This window comes from Aulostomus chinensis, chromosome 17 (genome assembly GCF_037954235.1).
Source record: "Aulostomus chinensis isolate RoL2024-O1b breed Wild chromosome 17, RoL_Achi_v1.0, whole genome shotgun sequence".
Classification (NCBI taxonomy): domain Eukaryota; kingdom Metazoa; phylum Chordata; class Actinopteri; order Syngnathiformes; family Aulostomidae; genus Aulostomus; species Aulostomus chinensis.
In genome coordinates, this window is record NC_141336.1 from 19,237,474 (window position 1) to 19,258,139 (window position 20,666).

The 20,666-nt window shown below is 41.3% G+C and overlaps 3 protein-coding genes across 3 annotated transcripts; all 3 read right to left on the bottom strand.

The window, feature by feature from the left end:
* Positions 1-278: 278 nt before the first annotated feature.
* LOC147246651 (uncharacterized) lies at positions 279-20,527 on the bottom strand. Its single transcript, XM_086181957.1, has 17 exons — positions 20,376-20,527; positions 20,191-20,310; positions 19,260-19,523; positions 19,005-19,159; positions 18,685-18,830; positions 16,604-18,496; positions 16,099-16,188; positions 15,492-15,758; positions 15,239-15,405; positions 14,993-15,129; positions 14,742-14,886; positions 3,350-3,539; positions 3,127-3,243; positions 1,600-1,851; positions 1,319-1,482; positions 857-993; positions 279-598 (listed from the first exon to the last, which is right to left on the bottom strand). Exons 6-17 carry the CDS (start codon positions 16,812-16,814, stop codon positions 436-438), a joined length of 2,040 nt encoding a protein of 679 aa, XP_086038083.1. The 5' UTR covers positions 16,815-18,496; positions 18,685-18,830; positions 19,005-19,159; positions 19,260-19,523; positions 20,191-20,310; positions 20,376-20,527; the 3' UTR covers positions 279-435.
* Positions 4,724-8,042, bottom strand: LOC147246652 (uncharacterized). Its single transcript, XM_086182292.1, has 6 exons — positions 7,918-8,042; positions 7,538-7,639; positions 6,035-6,298; positions 5,788-5,951; positions 5,031-5,167; positions 4,724-4,937 (listed from the first exon to the last, which is right to left on the bottom strand). Exons 1-6 carry the CDS (start codon positions 8,018-8,020, stop codon positions 4,772-4,774), a joined length of 936 nt encoding a protein of 311 aa, XP_086038418.1. The 5' UTR covers positions 8,021-8,042; the 3' UTR covers positions 4,724-4,771.
* Positions 9,244-12,878, bottom strand: LOC147246653 (uncharacterized). Its single transcript, XM_086182293.1, has 6 exons — positions 12,653-12,878; positions 12,239-12,346; positions 10,943-11,203; positions 10,702-10,859; positions 10,483-10,613; positions 9,244-9,550 (listed from the first exon to the last, which is right to left on the bottom strand). The coding sequence occupies exons 1-6, from the start codon at positions 12,756-12,758 to the stop codon at positions 9,406-9,408; spliced, it is 909 nt and encodes a 302-aa protein (XP_086038419.1). The 5' UTR covers positions 12,759-12,878; the 3' UTR covers positions 9,244-9,405.
* Positions 20,528-20,666: the final 139 nt, after the last annotated feature.

Sequence of the window (20,666 nt, forward strand, 5' to 3'; positions counted from 1 at the left end):
CCCCGGTAGAGCTCATGGAACATTTGCATGTACAAATTCTATTGAACCCAAAAATAACCCTGCGAGTAGAGCCGCTTCCTCACTCGCTCTCAGCCTCACGTGTATCAGACTATTACTCACCTGCTGCATGATCAGAAGCATGAAGGTCATCAGCACGCAGACGCCTCCTGAGGCTGTTGACTACACAGAGTTCCCTGAACAACAAGTTCATCGATGGCGTTCCACGGAAAGATGAATATGAGGTCCTCTGAGACAGTTTTTGAAAGGTCTCTACACACATCATCACTCTCAGCATAAACAGCTTTGTTTTTATTCATCTATGCAGCATGTTTGTGTCTGGAGACAACTGACAAGCAAAAAAGATGAGCATCAGAGAAAGGATAAACCGAGATAAGGTAGGATACAATAAAGCTGATAAGGTAGAAGCGATACTAATCATGTCATGTGGTAGCTCACAGATCTTGGTTGCATTTCACAAATCCATTTGTGTGAATAAGAGCATGGAGCATCGTTCCAGCTTTTAAAGGGGTTGTTTTTGGGATACAAGGCAACACAGTCCTCATTGCCCTGATTATTGGGCTCTCCATCCATCCAGTACCTGAAACAGATGATCACACACGCTCACTTTAGAAGAACCATTTCAAAAAAATGTTTAAGCAACTTATTAATATTTAGCACCAGTATTACAACTGAAAGATGAAAAAGAGTTATTAATACAATCATAAAGAATGTCTTGAATTGTATCATGTTTTGGGTTGAAAATTGGCTAAAATTGTTCAGTAACTACAGTTGGTTTTTTTTAAAATTGTCCTTAAACTCTGACATTTGCTGACAAAACTGATTTCTGTACTGTTACCCTTCAGTCAGTCGCGTTCCATCCAGCCATTTCCACAGCCCCTCCTCCTCCACATCTCTCAGCCCAATCCAGATTCCATTTTGGCTCATGGGACTCGAGGGGTCATTGGAATTGATTATAAGCTGATGTATTGCCAGCTGAAAGCACCACAAATATCATTAATATAAACAGGCGTGTAAAATACATCGAAAACCACGGTTACAAGAAATAACGTGCTGTCTTGTAACCCGCCTCTACCCAAACTCCCTTAAATACTGTACCTGACTTCATGGAGGTCACTGTCTCCTCCAATACTTTCCGACTCTGTCCTGTACCCAATGGGGTCTTTACTGCTTCTGCTCTCTATATAACGCTCATGGAAAGGCCTGGATGTCCCAGAGCGCAGCCGTACTAGCAAATTAAACTTACTGCAATGCTAATTAAGTCTAAGCCTAAAATTGTGTATTGAGAGTTCAGTCTTACCTGCTTCTCCCTGGTGTCTATCACTGCCAGGTCAGCACCGTACTTGACGCAGAACTGTCTCCCTTCTTGCCACGTTTTGCGCGAAATGGAATCAGGAAAAGGGAAGTAGTAACATGCTGACCTTATGTAACTCCATCCTGGTAAACAGTGCCTGCAGCCCTCCTCTGTTTACAAAGAAAATTGCATTGTGATGTTTTTTTTTTTTCTTTTTCGGGCGAGAATATCAATAATAATAAATATAATGACTAACTATAATACTGATCAGTTATAAAAGTGCTTACTAATCAGTGGGATGTGGGATTGCAACAGTGAGATTTCCATTTGAATTTTTTCAGCCTGTTTTTTATAGTCTGTAGCTCTTCTCTTCTGGTGTTCTAGCTCCCACTTGGTAATTTGCTGCTGCCTGATCTCCTTGTCCAACAGTCCCTTGGCTTCCTCCTTCCTTTGGACCACGGCGTTGTAGGAAGCCTGCAGTCTGACCACCTCTCTGGTGATGTCCGTCACAGAACGCTGTCCGCCAGTCAGGTTGTTGTCTGTAAAGGATGAAAATGTATCGTTGATTTTTACAGTCCACGCGGACGTAACATGCAACGTAAGTGGAAGTGTTAAATTAGCTGAGGTGTGGGGATTGACCTTGACCTTTGACCTCTGACTGCAAAACATGAATCACTCCATCTGTGAGCCCTGATGGATTCATCGGTGTTCTCCATATGTGTTTTTGAGATACTATATTTAAGAGGATGGGGAGAATGGACGGGCAGATACACAGACTCGGGCTGTTATGTGGAGGTACAAATAATTAATAGTTAATACAATGAGGCCTAAAGCAGTATTATCAAAAATGTAAATTTTGAAAATATTATTATAAATCATCTGGTAGCATTCTTTACACCACGCATTCTGCTGTATGAGGTGGTGTTGTGCGAGCACTGACGGAAACAACAGAAACTCAACAGAACGACGGGTCAAAGGGAGTTTTCTGTGTTCGTTTTCATCTGCACATTCTGAATTTTGACCACCTGGGGGCAGTGTTAACAAGCTGGAGTGACAAAACTGGAGTTTATTATGAAGCGATTAGATGAGAGGATAAAGTTAAGAGCAACCATCCATATTCAATTTGTGTTTTCTCTCTTTTAGTCTTCATCAACTTTTGAGGGAGGTATCTCCACCCTCAGCCAGAGTCTCCACTGCCCTGTGCTGCTCGGTGCCAGGCAGGTCGCGTCCTGTTGTGGCTCACCTGAAAATATCTTCCTAAAATAGGTGATGAGAGTGAACCAGACCGGAAAACAGGAGAAATCAACACAACTTACAGAGCGTAGGATGTCTTGACATACAATTATTATTCTGAGGCACGGCAAGTTTATTTTTAGAGCACCATTTATACACAGGGGGAAGGAAATCTAATCAAGAGTAAATAGAGATAAAGACCACAGCTAATCCTGCAGTAGGTGATTCGTTTTACAGCTTTCACCTTGGATTTGAAATCTTTTTTTAAAGAATAATTTTCAGACTTATTTTCAGACTTCTTCCCCCTTAGTCACCAGTTTTCTCTCATGATTTGAAAAGCTTTATGATGTGACACTCCTCAGTCGATTTTACGCAACAAAACTCCTCCGTAAAACTTTAGCACCAGAACTTTCTCGGGTTCAGAAACTTAACGGTTCTGATCTAAACACAATCGACTTGGAAAATTTGCGTTCAACCTGTCCAACCTACAGAAGTTGTAAATTCTGATAGCGATGTCACCACGTGATTCTCTAACAGCAGTTTTGCCGTGTGACGTGTTTGAACAGCGAACAGAGACTCACAGTAGACTCCCAGGCCGATATTGAGTGCCAGTAGAAAAGCAGCGAGCACTGCCTGGCTGACAGTCAGCAGTCTGGGATGATTCCACATGGATTCAGCCCTCAACAGGGACATGGACACTACACACAGGGAGGAAATGAATCAGAAGATGCTGCAGAAGCGATCTCATATATAAATGGTGTACAATCATGAACATGCTCAAATATAAGACAGCTGACATGTCACCTTGTTGCTGCTCTTGGCTGGAGTAGAGAGGGTCCTCATCCACTTTGAAGTCATCGCCAGATACGAGTTTGTTATACGACCTATCAAAAGTGTTACCCAAATTCGCTTTGTCCTCCATTTTGTGATGGTTACAATGAGAGTGGGCTGACAGGTGACAGGAGGGAATCGCATGGACGTTGCCCCGTGTGTGTGTGTGTGTGTGTGTGTGTGTGTGTGAGTGTGTAACATTACAAACAGAAAATCAAGCTCATTTGTTAAATATTTACAGGCGGTGCCAGGAATCTGAAGAGCAGGGTCATACCAAAATCACTTGGAATTGTTTGAGTTTGATCGATCTTAACGTCTTTGTCGCCAGACTAACGGGACTCGTCTAAGTTTATTATTTGATAAAATCGATGACTGCCACCCTAAAGAGTTTATACACTGGTTTGAAAGTGAACCCCCAGAGATACTCTTCAAACCAGCAAGTCTGCAGAAAATAAGGGTGGGATTTCTTGGTACGTAAAACAATATATGGTAATTTCATTTTTTTCTTTTTGTGACCGAATGAGTGTACACTGCCCATCAACAATAGAATATATGCCAAAGGACAGAAATATTTTGTGTGTGGTTACCTGAAACATTTTGCATGTCCTAGTGTACCACGGGGAGTATCTACCTGGTACTGTTCTTACAAAAAACTGTAGAATTTATGGGTTTACTGGTACTTCTGTCAATTTTGGTACAGTTACAATGAAGGAGATACTGAGTGGATTCAGTGGCGTTTCTGCTGATAGGGTTGTCGCTATCGTGGTGTTATCCACTGTCTAATCTAAAAATATATATATATATGTTTGCAAGATGAAAAATGAATATTTTGACTTTATTTTATCAGAAATTACTCAGACATGAGCTCTGATGTCAAACTTTTCTTCGGAGTCATAGATTTATGGATATTGACCTGATAGTTGCTGAGCTATTCTTAATTTATTTTAGCTACGTCTTACCAATGGAAGCTAACCTCCTTCCTCAGAAGTTTCATACGACTTTCTGAAAATCACGAGAAACCGGTAAAACTCTGAAAGAAGTTTAAAATATTCAAAATAAAACCTGGCATAGAGATTTTGATCCAAATGAATGAAAAGCCAGTTGGATGACCAACTCCACCCTGCTCCTCCTCTAGTCGTCCCTGCTTTGTCTCTCATGTTGATGACCTGGGATGAGTGCACGTTGCTGTGATTTGTAGTTTTTTTTGCTCCTCAAATAGTTTTTTTTTAATCCAAATTTTTAAAAAAACAAAGCGAACCGTAAACCGGCATTGCTCGCGGTCGTTATTCCCCATATACCTGCAGAATCAACATTAAGATGATTGCGTGCGACATTCTGAATTCACACCTGCACTTTTTTTTAGGGGGGTTTATTTAAAAGGTTTTGTTGGGATTTCTACAGGAGAGGTTTCACATCGGGCTCCATCTCACATATCCAGTTATAACGGTGTTCTGCACAGTTGCCATTGTACCAGCTCCTCCTGCTGTCTTCAAAGTAATAAAGAGCAGCACAGTTCCCACTCTGAGGTCCGCTCTGCTTAGGCTGTTCATCTCTCCAGTACCTGGGACCAATCAACCAAGCGTAGTTAGGAATAAAGGTATGACATCAGCACTCTTGACGGATAGTAAACGTGAACAGTTCTGGAGATGCTCACATTGTTTCCACCTCTGTCACGTTGTTAATCCAGACCCAGGTTCCATGTGTTGCTATGTCAGTGAGGCCGATCCAGAAACCGTTCTCCCACCACATACCCCTGCTCAACACTTTTGGAGTCTTTTCCCTTAAAAGTTGCTGTAGGAACGGAAAAACAGGAACTCCACAGTCAAGGTTTCTGTTCTTTTTTATGTAAAATAGGATAAAAGAGATCTTAAGGGGCTTTAACTCCAGCGTTCTTACTCTGACCTAAGGGGTAATCTTGAATGATAGAGGCTAAACCAAGAGCTTTGTAGATCTTAATCTGTAGTTTTCTGATCATGAAAGGCTGCTGGGTCGGGCTGACTCTCTTTATATACTCTTTTCTTGCACTGCAATCAATCAAAGCATTGGAGTGAATGATATCATGTTGGCACTACTCAAAGGACAAGCTAGATTGCGATTCCGCTAATTAATCCAAGTGTTGCAACAATTTAGCCCTCACAGCCACAGTGTAATCTTAAATCTATTGCTAAGAAATAATTTTCTCTGGCTGCTACAGGGATCCAGAGATTGAAGCGAAAAGTTGTATAAATGTGTCGTGAAAAAGAAGTTCAGTAACTCAGTAACTTTTCAGATACTTTCCAAATATCATAAATTTGTCCGACATTATCTAAAAAACAAACAAACAAAAAAACAGAACCCTGGCAATTTAAAGAACTTCAAAAGGCCAAAGGTCAAATTCCAAAAACGTGGTCGTCCTGAGTCTTTCTCCTCACCTGCTCCTCCAGGTTAGAGATCACCAGCAGGTCTCCTCCTCGGCTTCTGCAGTCCGCTCTGCTGTCTGGCCAGTTCTTTTTGGAGTTGGGTTCAGGACTCGAGAAGTAATAGCAGGATGATCGAACATAAACCCATCCTGGCTGACAACAGCCACAATTTTCCTCTGTTGCGACAAGAAATCAGGGGAAAATTCAAGCATTTGTCCCGAAGTGTTGACCGATAAATTCTTAATACCTAAGGTCTTACCTAAGGTGGTTTTGTTAGACTGCAGCTTTTCTTTCTGGGTTTGAAGAATCTCAATCTGGCTCTGGAGGTTGTCGGAGAGGGTTTTCTGCTGCTTTATCTGCAGCTTTAGTTGAACATGGTTCGTCCGCTCTCTCGCTAAAGCCGCCTCGGCCTCCACTTTAGCTTTGACGATTTCACTGTGGTTGCGGAGGAAATTGCGTTCGATGATGAGAGGCGTGGCAGCCGAGTCGGGAACCTGGAGGTAGTCCTCTTTGGCTTTGACACCTAAGTCACAAAAAGTCAGAGTGAGTGTGTGAGGTTTGTTTTCGCCTGATCTGCCACTTTGGTCCAGACTTAAATATCACGGATGGATGGATGGTCACCAGAGAGTAAAGCACATGAATTCAGTGACATTTCTAGTTTTGAGTGAAATATCTCTGTTAGATTGTCACATTCAGGTTCACCTCAGGAGGACTTGTCATCCAATGTAGCAAGCATGAAGCATTCCTCATGACTTTGGTGGTCACCTGACTTCTCAACGTTAGTGATGACCAAACCACACTCCTGTCCTTCTATGCTGAAAAGAGCTTTTTAATGCACACTAGGCTTAACACAATCGGGCTTTAACACAGACCTGTTTCAACAGGGTCTTCATCAGTGTGTAGCCTAAAACAGGAAGTGATGCATTTGAATAGTAGACACACTCACAGCAGTATTCAATCAGTTAATCAGAGATATTCAATAAATCAGATAAATGCACCAAGTAGTCAATGATATCCAAGGATGGCTATAAAGTAAAAAAAAATTAAAATTAAAAATGCAGGTCACTTATTATAATATAAAGAGATAAAGTGGATCAGCACAGTTAGGCAATGAAGGGCTAAATAGCTAAAGCTCCTTATATACATAATATTAATGACATATCAATATACACAATCAATATATCAATATGTACAGTCAAAATAATGCAACCCACACACAAGCAGAGTATATACCATGAAAGAAAACAACCCAACAGTAGCTCCTCTTTCAATTTTTTCATTACTTTGTCCTTTATAAGATATATATATATATAACTATTTTTGTTGTCATCGATGAAGTATAATATTTGTGCTTTATTCGTTTGTGTGAAACTAAAATTAGGGTTCTTATCGTCTTCACTGAACATTTTAACTTTTATTTCATTGCACAGAAATGGGACCATTTGGAAACTTGACGGTAGTTTTTCTGTAGCATGTCCCATACTGTACTCATCAATTACTAGACAGCATTATTGGTAGTCCTGCAATGTCAAATTCATCACATTGCATTGTAACAGATCATTTGAATCAACGTCAATACGCAGTCTGACTCAGCTGATGAGACTCTCCCTCATGATGGGCAGCCATCAAGTTTACATCCTTTTTTCTTTTTTTTTCAAAGAAGAAAATTGCGTAATATCAATGCTGCTTGCTATAATTCCAAAGAAGAGAAGTGTACGTTAAGCAGGAAATCGAGGGTTTTACTGTAAACTGTTATACTTACAGTAAATCCCAATGACAATGGCAGCAAGTAGCAGAGAAGCATTGAGCAGGCTGAGACTCAGTAGGACCAGACGGTGGCGAGGAAACGGGGACCAACCGCTCTCTGTCAATAGACCCAGATCATGCTGCTCAGAGTTAAAGTCCAACGTGAACTGAACAATTTTGAGTCAGGGGTTTAAAATGAATTTAAGATCCTTGTTAGTGTGACGTTCTACCCCATGATAGATGACAAGTTGGTGTAGTTTTATAATCATCAAATATTAGGTAAGGAAAAGTCTCTGAATGACACTGAGCAGAGTAAAATGGAAGAAGGTTTGGTGACAAAGCAGAAGGACACAGATGAGACACAGTCAGAGCATTAGATTTTAATGTGAGTTGTACCTTGTTTAAATCTTTGAGGGCGTGAACGTCGATCAGTGTGAAAATTCTTTTGTTCAGATGACATTTCCTCCCCGTGTCCCTGCTGCAACTGCGAGTTCTCCATTATACTGGAGCGAGTGGGGATTATTGATTTGGTTGTTCAATGCAAACACCAGTGGTAAGTTGCGTGTGTGTGTGTGTGTGTGTGTGTGTATGTGTGTGTCTGTGTCTGTGTGTGTTTTCCCCTTGCATTCGCTACATAGTGAGGACTGGATCACATGTTTGACCCACAAAGTGAGGACATTTTTGGAAAGAGAGGACAATGAAGTGGGTCCTCACAACTTCGAGGGGCCGTGTGAAGGTCTAGAAGGGAGCTCCAGTTTGTTGGACTTCCTGCTCCTTGTTAACAGTCCATCTAGCAACATGAGACATTTGCACGGAGTTGATGGAAGCAGAATATGAGTAGATTGTGTCAAAAGTAGCTAGTTTAAACAGTATAAAGTTCAAAACCACTTACAAATCTGCAGACTACAGATCTGTGTGTGTGTGTGTGTGTGTGTGTGTGTGTGTGTGTGTGTGTGTACGTGTATCATATGTGGTTAGATACACAGATGTATATACAGCTGTTAATATATTCAGCAGTGTTTTTTGATGTTTGTGACTATGTAGTTCTGTGCCTCAACGAACATTTCCCAGCATGAGATGCTGAGCCCTAATGATGAAACTGATATTTCCTAATGGAGTAAGAAAAACGGCTCTATGATTGCAACACGGCTGGTTGTTTTTCTACACGGTAAATTTGCTGACTTTTCCACTGTATCTGGAAGTTGTTTTTTGTTTTTTTTTTCTTTCGAGCTCTAGAAATGCTGATTTGACAAAGTATGACAAACCCTACACGAGTTCCTCAGTAATCGTGACAGACTAAGGTCCTCGCCTGGCAGCACCTGCAGTCCTCAACCTGCTAGTGCTTTGGTTCTTTAGATACATACCACTTAACTTTGTGTGTGTGTGTGTGTGTGTTTGTGTGTTCTTGTACTTGCTACATATTGAGGACTAGAATACATATTTAACCAGCAGAGTGAGGACATTTATGGAGGTGAGAACATTTTAGCCGGTCCTCCCATCTTCAAAGGGCCGTTTGAAGGTCAAGACTTGGTTTTAGGGGCGAGGTTAGAATTAGGTTCTGGTTAGGTTTAGGGTCAAGGTTAGGGTCAGGCAGTCAGTTGAGATGGTAGGTTTAGGGTGAGGGGCTAGGGAATGGATTACATCAATGAAAGTCCTCACAAAGATATAAGTACAAAAGTGTGTTTGTGTGTGTGTGTGTGTGTGTGTGTGTGTGTACACAATGACACTGAGACCAACTTATGGTAGAAAATAAAGGTTTTATTCAGATATTTGATTTTTTTTTTTTACAGAATGTCTATTTACTTACATAATCATTGCACTGATTTGGTAACAAAAGAAATAAGATTGACTTTCATGCATCTGAGAAGCAACTATGTTAAACTATTAAATTACAGGTGTTTTTTCACAAATCCATTTCATAAAGGATCTGCATCTAACGTCATTCCAAGACTTGAAGTAGTTTTCTCTGGGATACACCGCACCGCAGTCCTCATCATTGATATCATTTGGTTCCCCCTCATTCCAGAACCTGAAACAAACGATTGGAGTCACTATTTGCTTTAGTCATCCCTCTTTAAGTCTCGGGTGAATTTTCAAATTTAACTTCCTGCAGAGTATCAATGCAACATCTGGGTGAGTCTTAGAAATTGTTGTTGGACGAATTGCCTCAAATAAAGTCCATGGTTAACAAATAATACACTTGTGAATTTCAAAGCATTTATACGTCTTGAAAAAGGTGGTTCCCTTCCGAACACACACGTCTATTAAGGTGCCTTACAAGCTGCAACTTGCAACCCACCTCCACCCAAACTGCTCCTTTACATGCTTAATCGATGCGACTTCTGTTGTTTTTGCTTCTGCTGCTGCTCTCCCTGCCTTTGGCTGTCCACAGAACAGGGAGGTCCCACCATGGAGCCACGCTGTCCGATTAAACGTTCTACAGTGGCTATTGTTTTTGACAAAAGTGGTTCTGAATGTAGTAGGTGGTGCAGTGGTGCAGTGGTCAGCACTGTCGCCTCACAGCAAGAAGGTTCCAGGTCCGAGTCCCAGCTGGAGCACGGGATCTTCCTGTGTGGAGTCTCCATGTTCTCCCTGTTCCTGTGTGAGTTCTCTCTGGTACTCCAGCTTCCTCCCACAGTCCAAAGACATCAAGAGGGGACGAGGCTGACTGATACTCTAAATTGACCATAGGTGTGACTGTGAGTGTGAATGGTTGTCTGTCTCTATGTGTTGGCCCTGTGATGGACTGGTGACCTGTCCAGGGAGAACCCTGCCTCTCACCTGAAGGCTGCTGGGATAGGCTCCAGCCCCCCCATGATCCTTACCAGGATAAGTGATAGCAAATGGATGGATGGTTCTGAATGAAACGGCCCTCTCATAAAACAATATAAACCGCCAGGAAAGAACCCTGCAGGAACAAGACAATTCTCTAAAATGTATGTGAGTATGATTTTCTCTCACCCCTCAACCAGCACCGTTCCATCCAGCCACCTCCAAGTTCCTTCCTCGTGGTGATCTCTCAGTCCCATCCAGTAGCCTTCCATGGATCTAACGGACTCCGGGTCACCCTTTAGGTGATCTACCATCGCATTCTACCAGAAGTGAATAATAACAAGAGCAAAATGTTTTTAAGAATTTGAATTGTTCATGAACTGTAGTGTGGTACCATGCGTGTTCTACCTGTTTTTCTGAGGTGTCGACAACTACAAGGTCACCTCCCTGTAACATACAGTATTCTCTAGCATTCTGCCATGACAAGTGTTGGTCAGAGAAAGAGAAGTAGAAACACTTTGAATTCATCAAAATCCATCCCGGTGGACAGTGTTTACAGCCACCATCTGTTGCCAAAAAAAAAAAAAGACGTTAATACGCAAAAATATGCAAAGGCGGTTATAGTTTAGAACAGTAGAACAAGACTTACGGATCATTGGTAAGCGGGCTTTCAAGCTTTCAATTTGCGCCTGAGTTTTCGCTATCTGTTCTTCATAGTCTTTGGCTCTTTTTGTCTGGTGTTCCAGCTCCCAGTGGGTTGGCGTCTGTAGATCCTGCTCAGTGGCCAGCTGCTGTTTGGCGCTCGTTGTGTTCCCTAACGCGAGCTTGTAGGAATACTGGAGCTGGGTCAACTCATTATTGACATGTTCTCTGTCCTTCAGTCCCAGCAGAGAACTTTTGAGTCTGTTGTCTGTAAGTATCACAGGACGAAAAAAAAAACAAAAAAACAGTTCTTGAATAAAAAAATATGTTTTCAGCCGGCGTGCTTACTTCAGAGACAGAATATATAACTTCTGTGCTACCTTAATTTAGCCTGTTTGCAAACTAACACTTGCTAATTAGCCCCAAATATGAAGTACAGATCTGTCCACGGTTGTGAGGCTACCTCAGCAGACAAGGGAAAGGTGTGACCTCCTGGTGGTGCTAAAGGAGATGGTTAAGATCCCCCCTGTCCATAGGATTCATCCTCTGGGAACCAGGAAATTCTGTGTTAAATTTGTTGTCAGGCCAGCAGTTGTTACGCCCATCTAGAGCAAAGTGGTGGACCAAGATGGACAAGCCCCTCTGCAAAAATATCACCTGCAGCCATAAGTTTATTATGCATTATTTAGCCAAGCTTCACACTCTGTTTCCAACGAACGCCTGCCCAAAACATACTGTCTGTTTTCTGACACCTAGACATGAGGAATATTTACTTAAGATATAAAAACAGAGAAAATAAAATCCCGTTTTTTTAGCTCAGCGGCAAACACATCAGATATCAGGGAAGGAATGGACTACATGTGCATGTACAGACCTGAAGTGAGGTGTGATAGATTTTATATTTACATTGTCTAGTCTGCCCCCCCCCCCTCGTCAAAGCTCCTGTACAAGAAAATCTCAGTCATTTTCCTCCAAAAAATCCTTCTGTTTCCCAAATGTGAGAATATTCAGAATGTCTCATATTATAGAACATTTTGTATATTTGGGTTTTGAACTGATATGGGATAAAATAGAACATCTGATGACGCCTCGCTGGATTCTGGAATAATGATGGACACTTTAGAGTTAATGCTGTGTGTATACCCACCAACTGGTATTCAGGTTAATCAGGAAAATTATCTTTGAGGAAAATAATAATTCCTCTTTTTAATCCCTATTGGACATTAGAATCATGCAATCCAAATAATGAGTCTTGAAAACATTGAAATACTGTTTTTGTAATCGTAAAAATGAACTGACTCACAGTGAATCCCGAGGCTGATATCAATAATCAGCAGGATGACAGCGAGCACTGCCAGGCTCACAACAGTCAGTCTGGGATGCTGTGAAGGCATCATAGTGGACAAGGACACTAGACAGAGAGATATTTGGTTAAAGTCAAAGCCAAAACGCTGTGTAAAAGAGAAATAGACTTAAAAACATTCTCAAGATGCTGTAATCACCAACACAGAAAACAATTGTTTCATTCCATTTAAAAAATATATCCTTTCTTTACTGTGCAAAAACAAAACTCAGGCTTCTCTTCAATGTTTATAATTTATTTGTTATATGTTGTAATCACAGAATTTAAAGTCCTGTCACCAATGTACAAAAAAAAAAAGAAAAGAAAAAATCAGGAAACCATTAAAGCATTTCGGTCATCATATACAAACTGTACCTTTCTGCCTTGGTTGTTTATTCGGTCGTGCCAACTCATCCAAGTCCTCTTGGCGAATGCTAAGTTCGCCATTCAAATCGCAACCTGCGTTTTCGATGCTCACCATTTTGACTGATCATCTGAGATCGCCTGCATGGGTTATTGAAGCTCCCATTGCTGAGCTCATCAACAATATCTTCATGGCAACATAATTCCGGCTAAGATGGTGGTCCCTCAGAACAGGGAAGTGAGATTTTTCTTCGTGAAAGGCAGGCTGCATCTTTTACTTTCTGCATTTAGGGAAGCGTACACTTCCCTTTCCTAAATAACTTGAGGCTAGAAACCGAGAAGAAACATAGTTCAGAGTGTGACCAAATTCAACAAAATGGTTAAACAAGTCTTTCTTTGCAAATGTCTGGCGACACGTCGCGCTGGCACAATGAGGGTTTTCAAGTTGCTCCTCATGGCAAACCATTCCAACATGTAATCGAACCTCACTCCTGTCCGTAATTCCATTTTTGATTTCCAGAATTCTATTTCTCTTTGTCAGAATTGTATTCTCACTCTCAGAATGGCAGACATCTGAGACGTATGCAAATGACGTTCCTGTCACCAAGAATTGTATTTCACGATACCTGAAAGTTTATTTTTCTAAAATTCAGTTATATTAGTACAAATATAAAGTCCTGGGGAGGAATCATTTTAACCTTTAATAACTGGACTGTATGAATACGCGAGACATCAACAATCATATATTGGATATTCTGGATACCTGCAATAGAATTCTCACCAGGAAAAACTGCAATTCCAGATACTGATGACGGTGCAATGGTAGAGCGTTTTCAGTAGCATCTACCGAATTTGATGGGAAACAAAAATTGGCCTGCTAGAGGGTCTGATGCTTCTTCATACATAGGGGGGTCCAGAACATGGAAGTATTTGAGTTGCTGTGTGCGTATGACTTATGTACTGCTTATATAATTCACTGCAGCTTGAGAAATACCAACGGTGATTCAGCAGTGGCCTCACATGAGGTTGCAAAAGCTGTAACTGGTAAACTCGCTCGTACTCTTGTCAGTGTTTTATCTGCGCCCCAGATAGCAACGTCAGGTAGACAGAGTGAGCATTACCTGCTGCTACAGGGCAACCAACAGCATCCCCGAGGGCTGGTAATTCCCTCATTCACCACCGCCAATACAGGAACTTTGCATCCGTAACCACTACAAGTATTAGGGAGTAAAAGAAATTTCCAACATTCTTCGGAATTGTCTAATACTGTTACCACTGTTCAGAACACAGTAGCCACGTTTGTGCTGGGGTACTGCTTGAATTAAGTTGTTTGTTTTTTAGTTTTTTAGGGAAACTTGCAAGATTTCATGCTTAAGGCAGAGGCGATACAGGCCTATCGCCATGGGTGCCACATTGTCTAGGGGGCACCGGGAAAATGAATAAAATTTGTCCTAATTTATTAATTCTTTTATATGTTACTTTGTTTGTTAAGTCATTTTAATATATAAAAATATACATTTTGGTCATTGTGGTCCCTGATGTTTGTTGGGGGGGGGGGGGGGGGGCACCAAATCCCAATCCCAATCTGGCCTAGGGCACCAAAATGGCTGGGGCCGGCCCTGCAAAAAGTCAATGTTATTCTCCCATGTGTTTTTTTTTATTCAATTATTGCTGAAAGAAGAAGCTCTTTGCCAAACTAACAAGAAACTAACATGTTTTGCTCAGCAAGATAATCATCACAACACCATAGGGATTTTTAAATTATAACTGCGAATGCTAACGTGCTGTTACTGGACAGCACCGTGGAAGCTTAACCTCACGACTTCAAAGCTTTGCACTGCACTGCACTTTCTTCTGTGTCCCATGTGACGGTGCGTTTAATGTCCTCAGCAACTTTAGTTTATCAGTTTAATATCGGCAAATAACAGGGGGTCTATCAGTCAGGTTCTAACAGAATGTTTATGTTGTATTTATATACCTGACATATTATCAAAATGACAAAAGTAAAAATGTCCACAAACACGAGACATTTCCTGGAAGAGTTTTATTCATCTTCAAAAACAGAGGTTAAACTTGTCTTCATGTGCACAAGGATCTAGTTTGACGCTTTTTCACATATCCAGTGTAAGTTTTTCCTGTTGCACCTTCCATCATAACGGGTTTTCCAAGGATTATATCTGCTCGACACGGCAACGCCACAGTGTTCAGACTGTCCGCCGTTGTTAGGTTCCCCTTCCATCCAGTACCTTTGGAAAATCAAAAAATATAGACAGGTATACTTTTAGTCAATGACGTAGCATCAATTATCATGAAAGCGACCTTTATACAGCGAGGAGGTTCTGCAGCTCGCACCTTTGCTCCGTCTCTGTGACGTTATTAATCCAAACCCAATGCCCTTCAGTCTCAATGTCGGTGACGCCGAGCCAGAATCCATCATCCCAGGTGTTGTGAGACGTTTTCATACCATCAATAATACCACTCACGAATTTCTGTGGAAAAACACAAAGAATTAAGATGAAGGAAAATAAAATGTCAAATTCAAATGTATTCATTTGAACTTTTCTCTTTTTTTTTCTCTTTTTTTTTTTGTCTGCCCACCTGCTCCTCCGGGTTATTGACCACAATCAGATCGGCTCCGCGATGGATGCAGTCGTCCCTGCTTTCTTGCCAGTGCCTCTTATCATTTGGGGACTCGTTGTACGAAAAGAAATAGCAGGAGGAGTTAAGAAGTTTCCATCCAGGGGGGCATTTGCCACATGTCCCCTCTAGGGAGGAGGGAGTTCATGGTCACATCAAATGTTTTCCAGTATTTTAAAATGAAATCAAATGTGTTTAAACTGTAATATCTCACCCAGAAGGGACATGTTAGTCTGCAGGTTTGTCTTCTCCATGCGCAGAGCCTCCATCTTTTTCTGCTGATCGTTATTGAGGGTCCTCTTTTCCTCAATCTGCTGCTTTAGTTGCTCATGGTTCTTGATGGCTGTCTGTAATGCCATCTTGGCCTCCTCTTCGTCCTTCACCGCTTGGCTGTAGTTGCCATGGAGATAATTCAGCTCATCGATGAGCTCTGCTGTAACCGAGTGGGAAAGCTGGAGAAAAACCTGTCTGACATTGGCACCTGACAAACGAGGACGAGAGCTGGGTTGAAGAAAAACGCAGACACTTGAGTGCACCTGTTAAACTTCAGAGATAAGATTTTTTTTCCCCCACTGATTTACATACAACCCAAGACATAAATTCCAGATAGCAGACGATTCAATTTGCTACACGACCTGAAATCCTCCTTAAAACCTCAAATGTTCCAAAATGTGTTCAAATGCGTGCACTTTATTAGTCAGAGAGCCGTGTATGGATATTTGGAAATGATGGGGATGGCAGTGAGCGTAGTTTGAGGCTTTCTGTTGCTTGCTCAAATAAGGGAACTGAAAGTTTATCCCAATGTGAACTTTCATACTCACAGTTACTTCCAATAGCAATGGCAGCTATTAGCAGAATAACATTCAGCAATCCAAGACACAGAAGAATCAGCCGATTAGGTCCCTCCACAACTGTGAAATTGATATTTCAGATTAAACAGGCAGTTGCACCAATATGCAACAACAATATATTCCTGTAAAGCTATCTTGGATTATGGATGTGTGTTATTTACTTCAATGTATATCGAGAATTGGAATTAACAACGGTTTACACTTCAAACCCAAACATCCACAACATCTGATGTCTTTTCATATTGTACCAGCATTAAAAAAAAAAAAATCAAATTACCTCAGTAAAATGAGTAAAAATCAATTTAAAAAAATTAACTGATACAAGCGAAAACAAAGTGAAAACCAATGTGGTAAATCAAGAATATTATCTAGTAGTATTTGGCATGGCAAAAGGTTCTTTTTTTAACTGTGAGGAGTAAAAAAAAAAAAAAAAGCAGTGAAGGAAACAGAAAATGATTTCAAAGTGGTACTGTACCTTTTCCAAACTTTTCATAGCGAGAACAGGAGTTGCTGTCATTGCTGAAAAAAACTTGAGATAAATTTGGAGTGAACGATATTCTCTGCCAGTAATCTGTCAATCTCGATGGATTCGCCATGGCCGCAGTGCTGGAACTGCCCACTGATCTGCCTCTATTATAGCCACTCTGACACGATGCTTTGATGTCCACCCCTACATTCATTTTCATGAATCATATGCTGAAGCTGTTTTCACAACTTCTGGCATGCTTATGAAACTACATATTAGTTCATTCATATGTTTTGCATTGACGTGTTAAAAACAAAACAAAACTTTTTCTCAGTCATGCCTTCATTTAGCACACGCTCTCATTATGTTCTTGCAATAACACACCCTGCAGTGAATATATGAATACTTTTTTGTTACCTGTCAGTTTAGTTATTTTTGAGATTTAAATGATTTTACACTCTGATCGATGTTTGGAACCTTTTCTATGTAATCATTTCTGTAAAAAAGTTGAACCTCTGTTTTTTTTCGTGAACTGAAGTGTGCGTTTTTGCCCAAAATCCTGTTACGCAAGTTTTCTTGTGCCCTCCATCTGGAAGTGCCATGACACTGGTTCATGTATTTCTGCTGATGTGAAGTTTTCACCACATATGTTGTTTTACACAATTTCTTTGCTGTCAGGTTTTGTGTAACAAAACATTTAAAAACAAAAAAAACAACAACAACAAAAAAAACCACTCTACTGGATAAATTTTCAATTGGAGTTTCAAGTTTCTCTTCCCCTTTCATCCACAGACATGTGAGTGGCGCTTTTGCATCGTGTCCTAGAGCTCAGTTGTGGCGTAATCTTCTTGTGTATTTACTTGTACTGCTAAAGTAAGATATGTCCTGCATATTATCTTGACAATCTTGGTTTATCGTGCATTGCTCCATCGCAACCAAAGAATGAAATCATGGCGTCTGTATTACTGATACATATCATTTATATTCAGCGACTGAGGGAACCGTTTCAAAACTTCACTCGGCATTCAAGGGCATGTGGTTTTGGTTAAGGTTAGGGTTAGGGTTAGCCCCTATGAGTGAGTGTCAATTTAATGTTCTAACAAGGATAGTTGTGTGTGTGTGTGTGTGTGTGTGTGTGTGTGTGTGTGTGTGTGTGTGTGTGTGTGTCTTTCTATTCATGTGTGAACCACCCCTTGACAAAACACCCAACATTTAGACTTGTGGGGACATCTAGACTGGTCCTCAACAGGGCTGTTTGAGGGGCAGGACTTGGTCTTAGGGTTAGAATTAGATCAGGATCAGGTATTCGGTTGTGATGGTGAAGGTTGGAGGAAGGAGCTTGGGGATGCATTATATCAATGAAAAGTCCTCATAAAGATAGAAGTATAAGTGTGTTTACCTCTAAGGCTGTCAAGCATGTTTCTATTAATTATTTTTTGCTGACTGCGACGTCACGTTCACACCCTGAACACGACACCCTGATGATTTTTTTTTCACTGTGTACAAATTCAACTTTGAGAAAGTCGGCGCAGGGGAAGCTTCAGGCTCACCCTGATCTTCGGTGCCCCCTTGAGGGCGATCGGAACCCCAGGTTGGCTAAAACAAATCAAGACAGGGTTCGGTGTTCTCGTTTGAATTTTATCAGGAGCAGGTAAGCATGTAAAAAAAAAAACTTAGCTGCGAAGGCTAACTGGACATTTGTCTGTGATGGCTTGATAAATCCAGCCTTGATGTAGACTGGAGTGGACTCACAGCTCAATAGGTTGTGATTCACACAACCAGTGCCTGAAGGATTGGCAGTTTACATCAAACCACGACTGCCTGGGGTTGTAATTTTGAGTCATTGCCACACAGTCTTCCCCCATTGATCCGTAGTTGTTGGGCTCGTTTTCTATCCAGTACCTGAAGCGAGATTTAAGTAGCATGTTTTATTCTTTGCTGGTATTTATTTCATGGAAAGTCAGAGCGGTTCAAGCAGAAGTCACAAACAGAGCATTGAAAAATATTTTCCTTTGTATGCTACACTTAAGCTGACGTGCAGTTTATCTCATTCAGATATTAGTGAAGACAGCAACACTGTGGAAGCCTACCCATCTTCCCGCTGGGTCATGCTATTCACCCACACCCAAGTACCCTCTGTTTGGATATCCGTAAGGCCGATCCAGATCCCCCCTGTCCTGCTCAACCATGGCTGAAAAGTTGGATTCTGTTTTGGTAGGTACTCAAAAAGATTTACCTGGAGAAACAGAAGTGAAATTACATCAGTTACCAAGAGATTGACCTACTCTACACGGACAAAAAAAAAAAAAAAGAGGAAGTGGCTGAACTACTAAATGGGTCTAAATGACTGGATTTCATTTCCAAGGCTGTGATGGTTCCCTCACCCCCTGTTGTTAGAACACGGACTCACCTGTTCCTCCCAGGTGTCAATCACAGCCAGGTCAGCCCCACGGCTGATGCAGTCCGCTCTGCTGTTCGACCAGCTCTTTTGGGCTGATTTGCCATGGAAGTAGCAAGATGTGTTTAGTAAAAACCACTCATGGAGGCATCGTCCGCAACTGTCCTCTGTAAAAAAAACAGTAAGAAAACATTTTGGGATGGAGCCAGGGTCGGGTTTAAGGTATCATTTCTAAATGAAAAGCAAATAAATGCACCGGCTTCTCACTTATATCCAATGAGTCAGAATGGAGTGTCGCTTTCTCCATTAGCAGAGTTTCGATCTCCCTCTGAAGCCTGTCACTCAGGGTCTTGCTCTGCTCCAACTGCAGTTTGAGTTCCTGGTGACTGCTGAGTTGTTTCTCCAATGTTTGCAGGAGCTCCTTTTGAGCTATAACGGCTTCATTGTGCATTATCTGCAAGTGTTTCACCTCCATTATGAGCTCTTGTGCTTTTATTTCAGGGGGAGTGTACTCCTTGCTGACTTTGCCACCTGTGATTAGCGCAGATAGGTAGTCATTTATGGTTCACATTATCTCATAGGTGATAATTGAGACCCCTCTTACCCCTGTGCATGCATTACAGAGCCCATAGAGAGTGGCTTACAGCTAGTTAGCTTAGCACAACGAATTGTAGAGGGAGGAAATGATCTTAAGTAGGTACCTCTGTTAAAAGTCATAAAATACACGTTTCTTCATTAGATTTGTGAATAAAAAATTGTTATCAAATACAAATTAAAAAATCTGAGACATTGTAATGTTATCAGATACATACCCGGAACTACTTTCCTAAATGGGCGCAGTGATTTCACTCAGTGCCCTCGGCCAACAAAAGATTTGTTGGCAACTACAAGAGCAACGTCAGAGAGGATTAGGGGGATTGATTAGGATGACATTTGACCAAGCTATGCGAACACTTTCCATCCACTACCTTTCATTGTGCTAAGCTAACTAGCAGTCACCCAGTGTCTGTGGGTATCAGCTCTGGGGATGATGCTAATTTCCCAAACAGTTGTCATTTTCCAACTGTATTTTACCATTTAACGTGATGCGAATTTATTTTTAGCACATTACATGTTCACATTTACACAGTATTACCAAACTGACTGTAAACAAGCGAGGAAGCGATAACTGCACCCTCGTTGAGTCACTTGTACTCACAGTAAATCCCTACCACCACTGCAGCTAGCACCAGAACTGTGTTGAGCAGTCCTAGACATGCAGTCACCAGCGGATGTAGTGGAAAACGTCTGGCCCCAACTCTGACTGTGCACGTAGAGCCTGAACGAACAAACACTTTGAGTTGAAGGAGGACAAAAGCAGAAAAAGCTTCATCAAAAGCTTACCTTTATTTTGAGTGTTCTTGTGCAAAGAGTTCTTTCTGTTGACATCATCATTTGAAACCATGTCTGGATTTGGATACTTCACTCTCTGCTTTTCCCCAGAAATCACACTAACATGTTACAAATAAGTTAACTGCTCTGTCAACATTGCATAATTGTGCGTGTGTGTGTGTGTGTGTGTGTGTGTGTGTGTGCGCGCGTGCATTGCCACCAACTGTCTCTCTCTTCAAGGTGAAAATATCCCACTGTTTGGGATCGTTTTAGTTTATATTGTTATCAAAGCCTGCTGATGGC

Bases quoted from the DNA above. Each gene is read 5' to 3' on its own strand.
- LOC147246652 (XM_086182292.1), bottom strand. From the start codon at position 8,020: ATGGAGAACTCGCAGTTGCAGCAGGGACACGGGGAGGAAATGTCATCT. The intron at 6,299-7,537 runs GTAAGTATAACA...TTTGTGACTTAG, and splicing joins CATTGTCATTGGGATTTACT to GTGTCAAAGCCAAAGAGGAC. The intron at 4,938-5,030 runs GTGAGCATCTCC...GATTGGTCCCAG, and splicing joins GTGACAGAGGTGGAAACAAT to GTACTGGAGAGATGAACAGC.
- LOC147246653 (XM_086182293.1), bottom strand. From the start codon at position 12,758: ATGGTGAGCATCGAAAACGCAGGTTGCGATTTGAATGGCGAACTTAGC. The intron at 10,860-10,942 runs GTAAGTCTTGTT...TTTTGGCAACAG, and splicing joins AGCCCGCTTACCAATGATCC to ATGGTGGCTGTAAACACTGT. The intron at 9,551-10,482 runs GTGAGAGAAAAT...CGTTTGTTTCAG, and splicing joins GGAACGGTGCTGGTTGAGGG to GTTCTGGAATGAGGGGGAAC.
- LOC147246651 (XM_086181957.1), bottom strand. From the start codon at position 16,814: ATGAAAATGAATGTAGGGGTGGACATCAAAGCATCGTGTCAGAGTGGC. The intron at 14,887-14,992 runs GTGCGAGCTGCA...GATTTTCCAAAG, and splicing joins GTCACAGAGACGGAGCAAAG to GTACTGGATGGAAGGGGAAC. The intron at 3,244-3,349 runs GTGACATGTCAG...CCCTGTGTGTAG, and splicing joins CAGCCAAGAGCAGCAACAAG to TGTCCATGTCCCTGTTGAGG.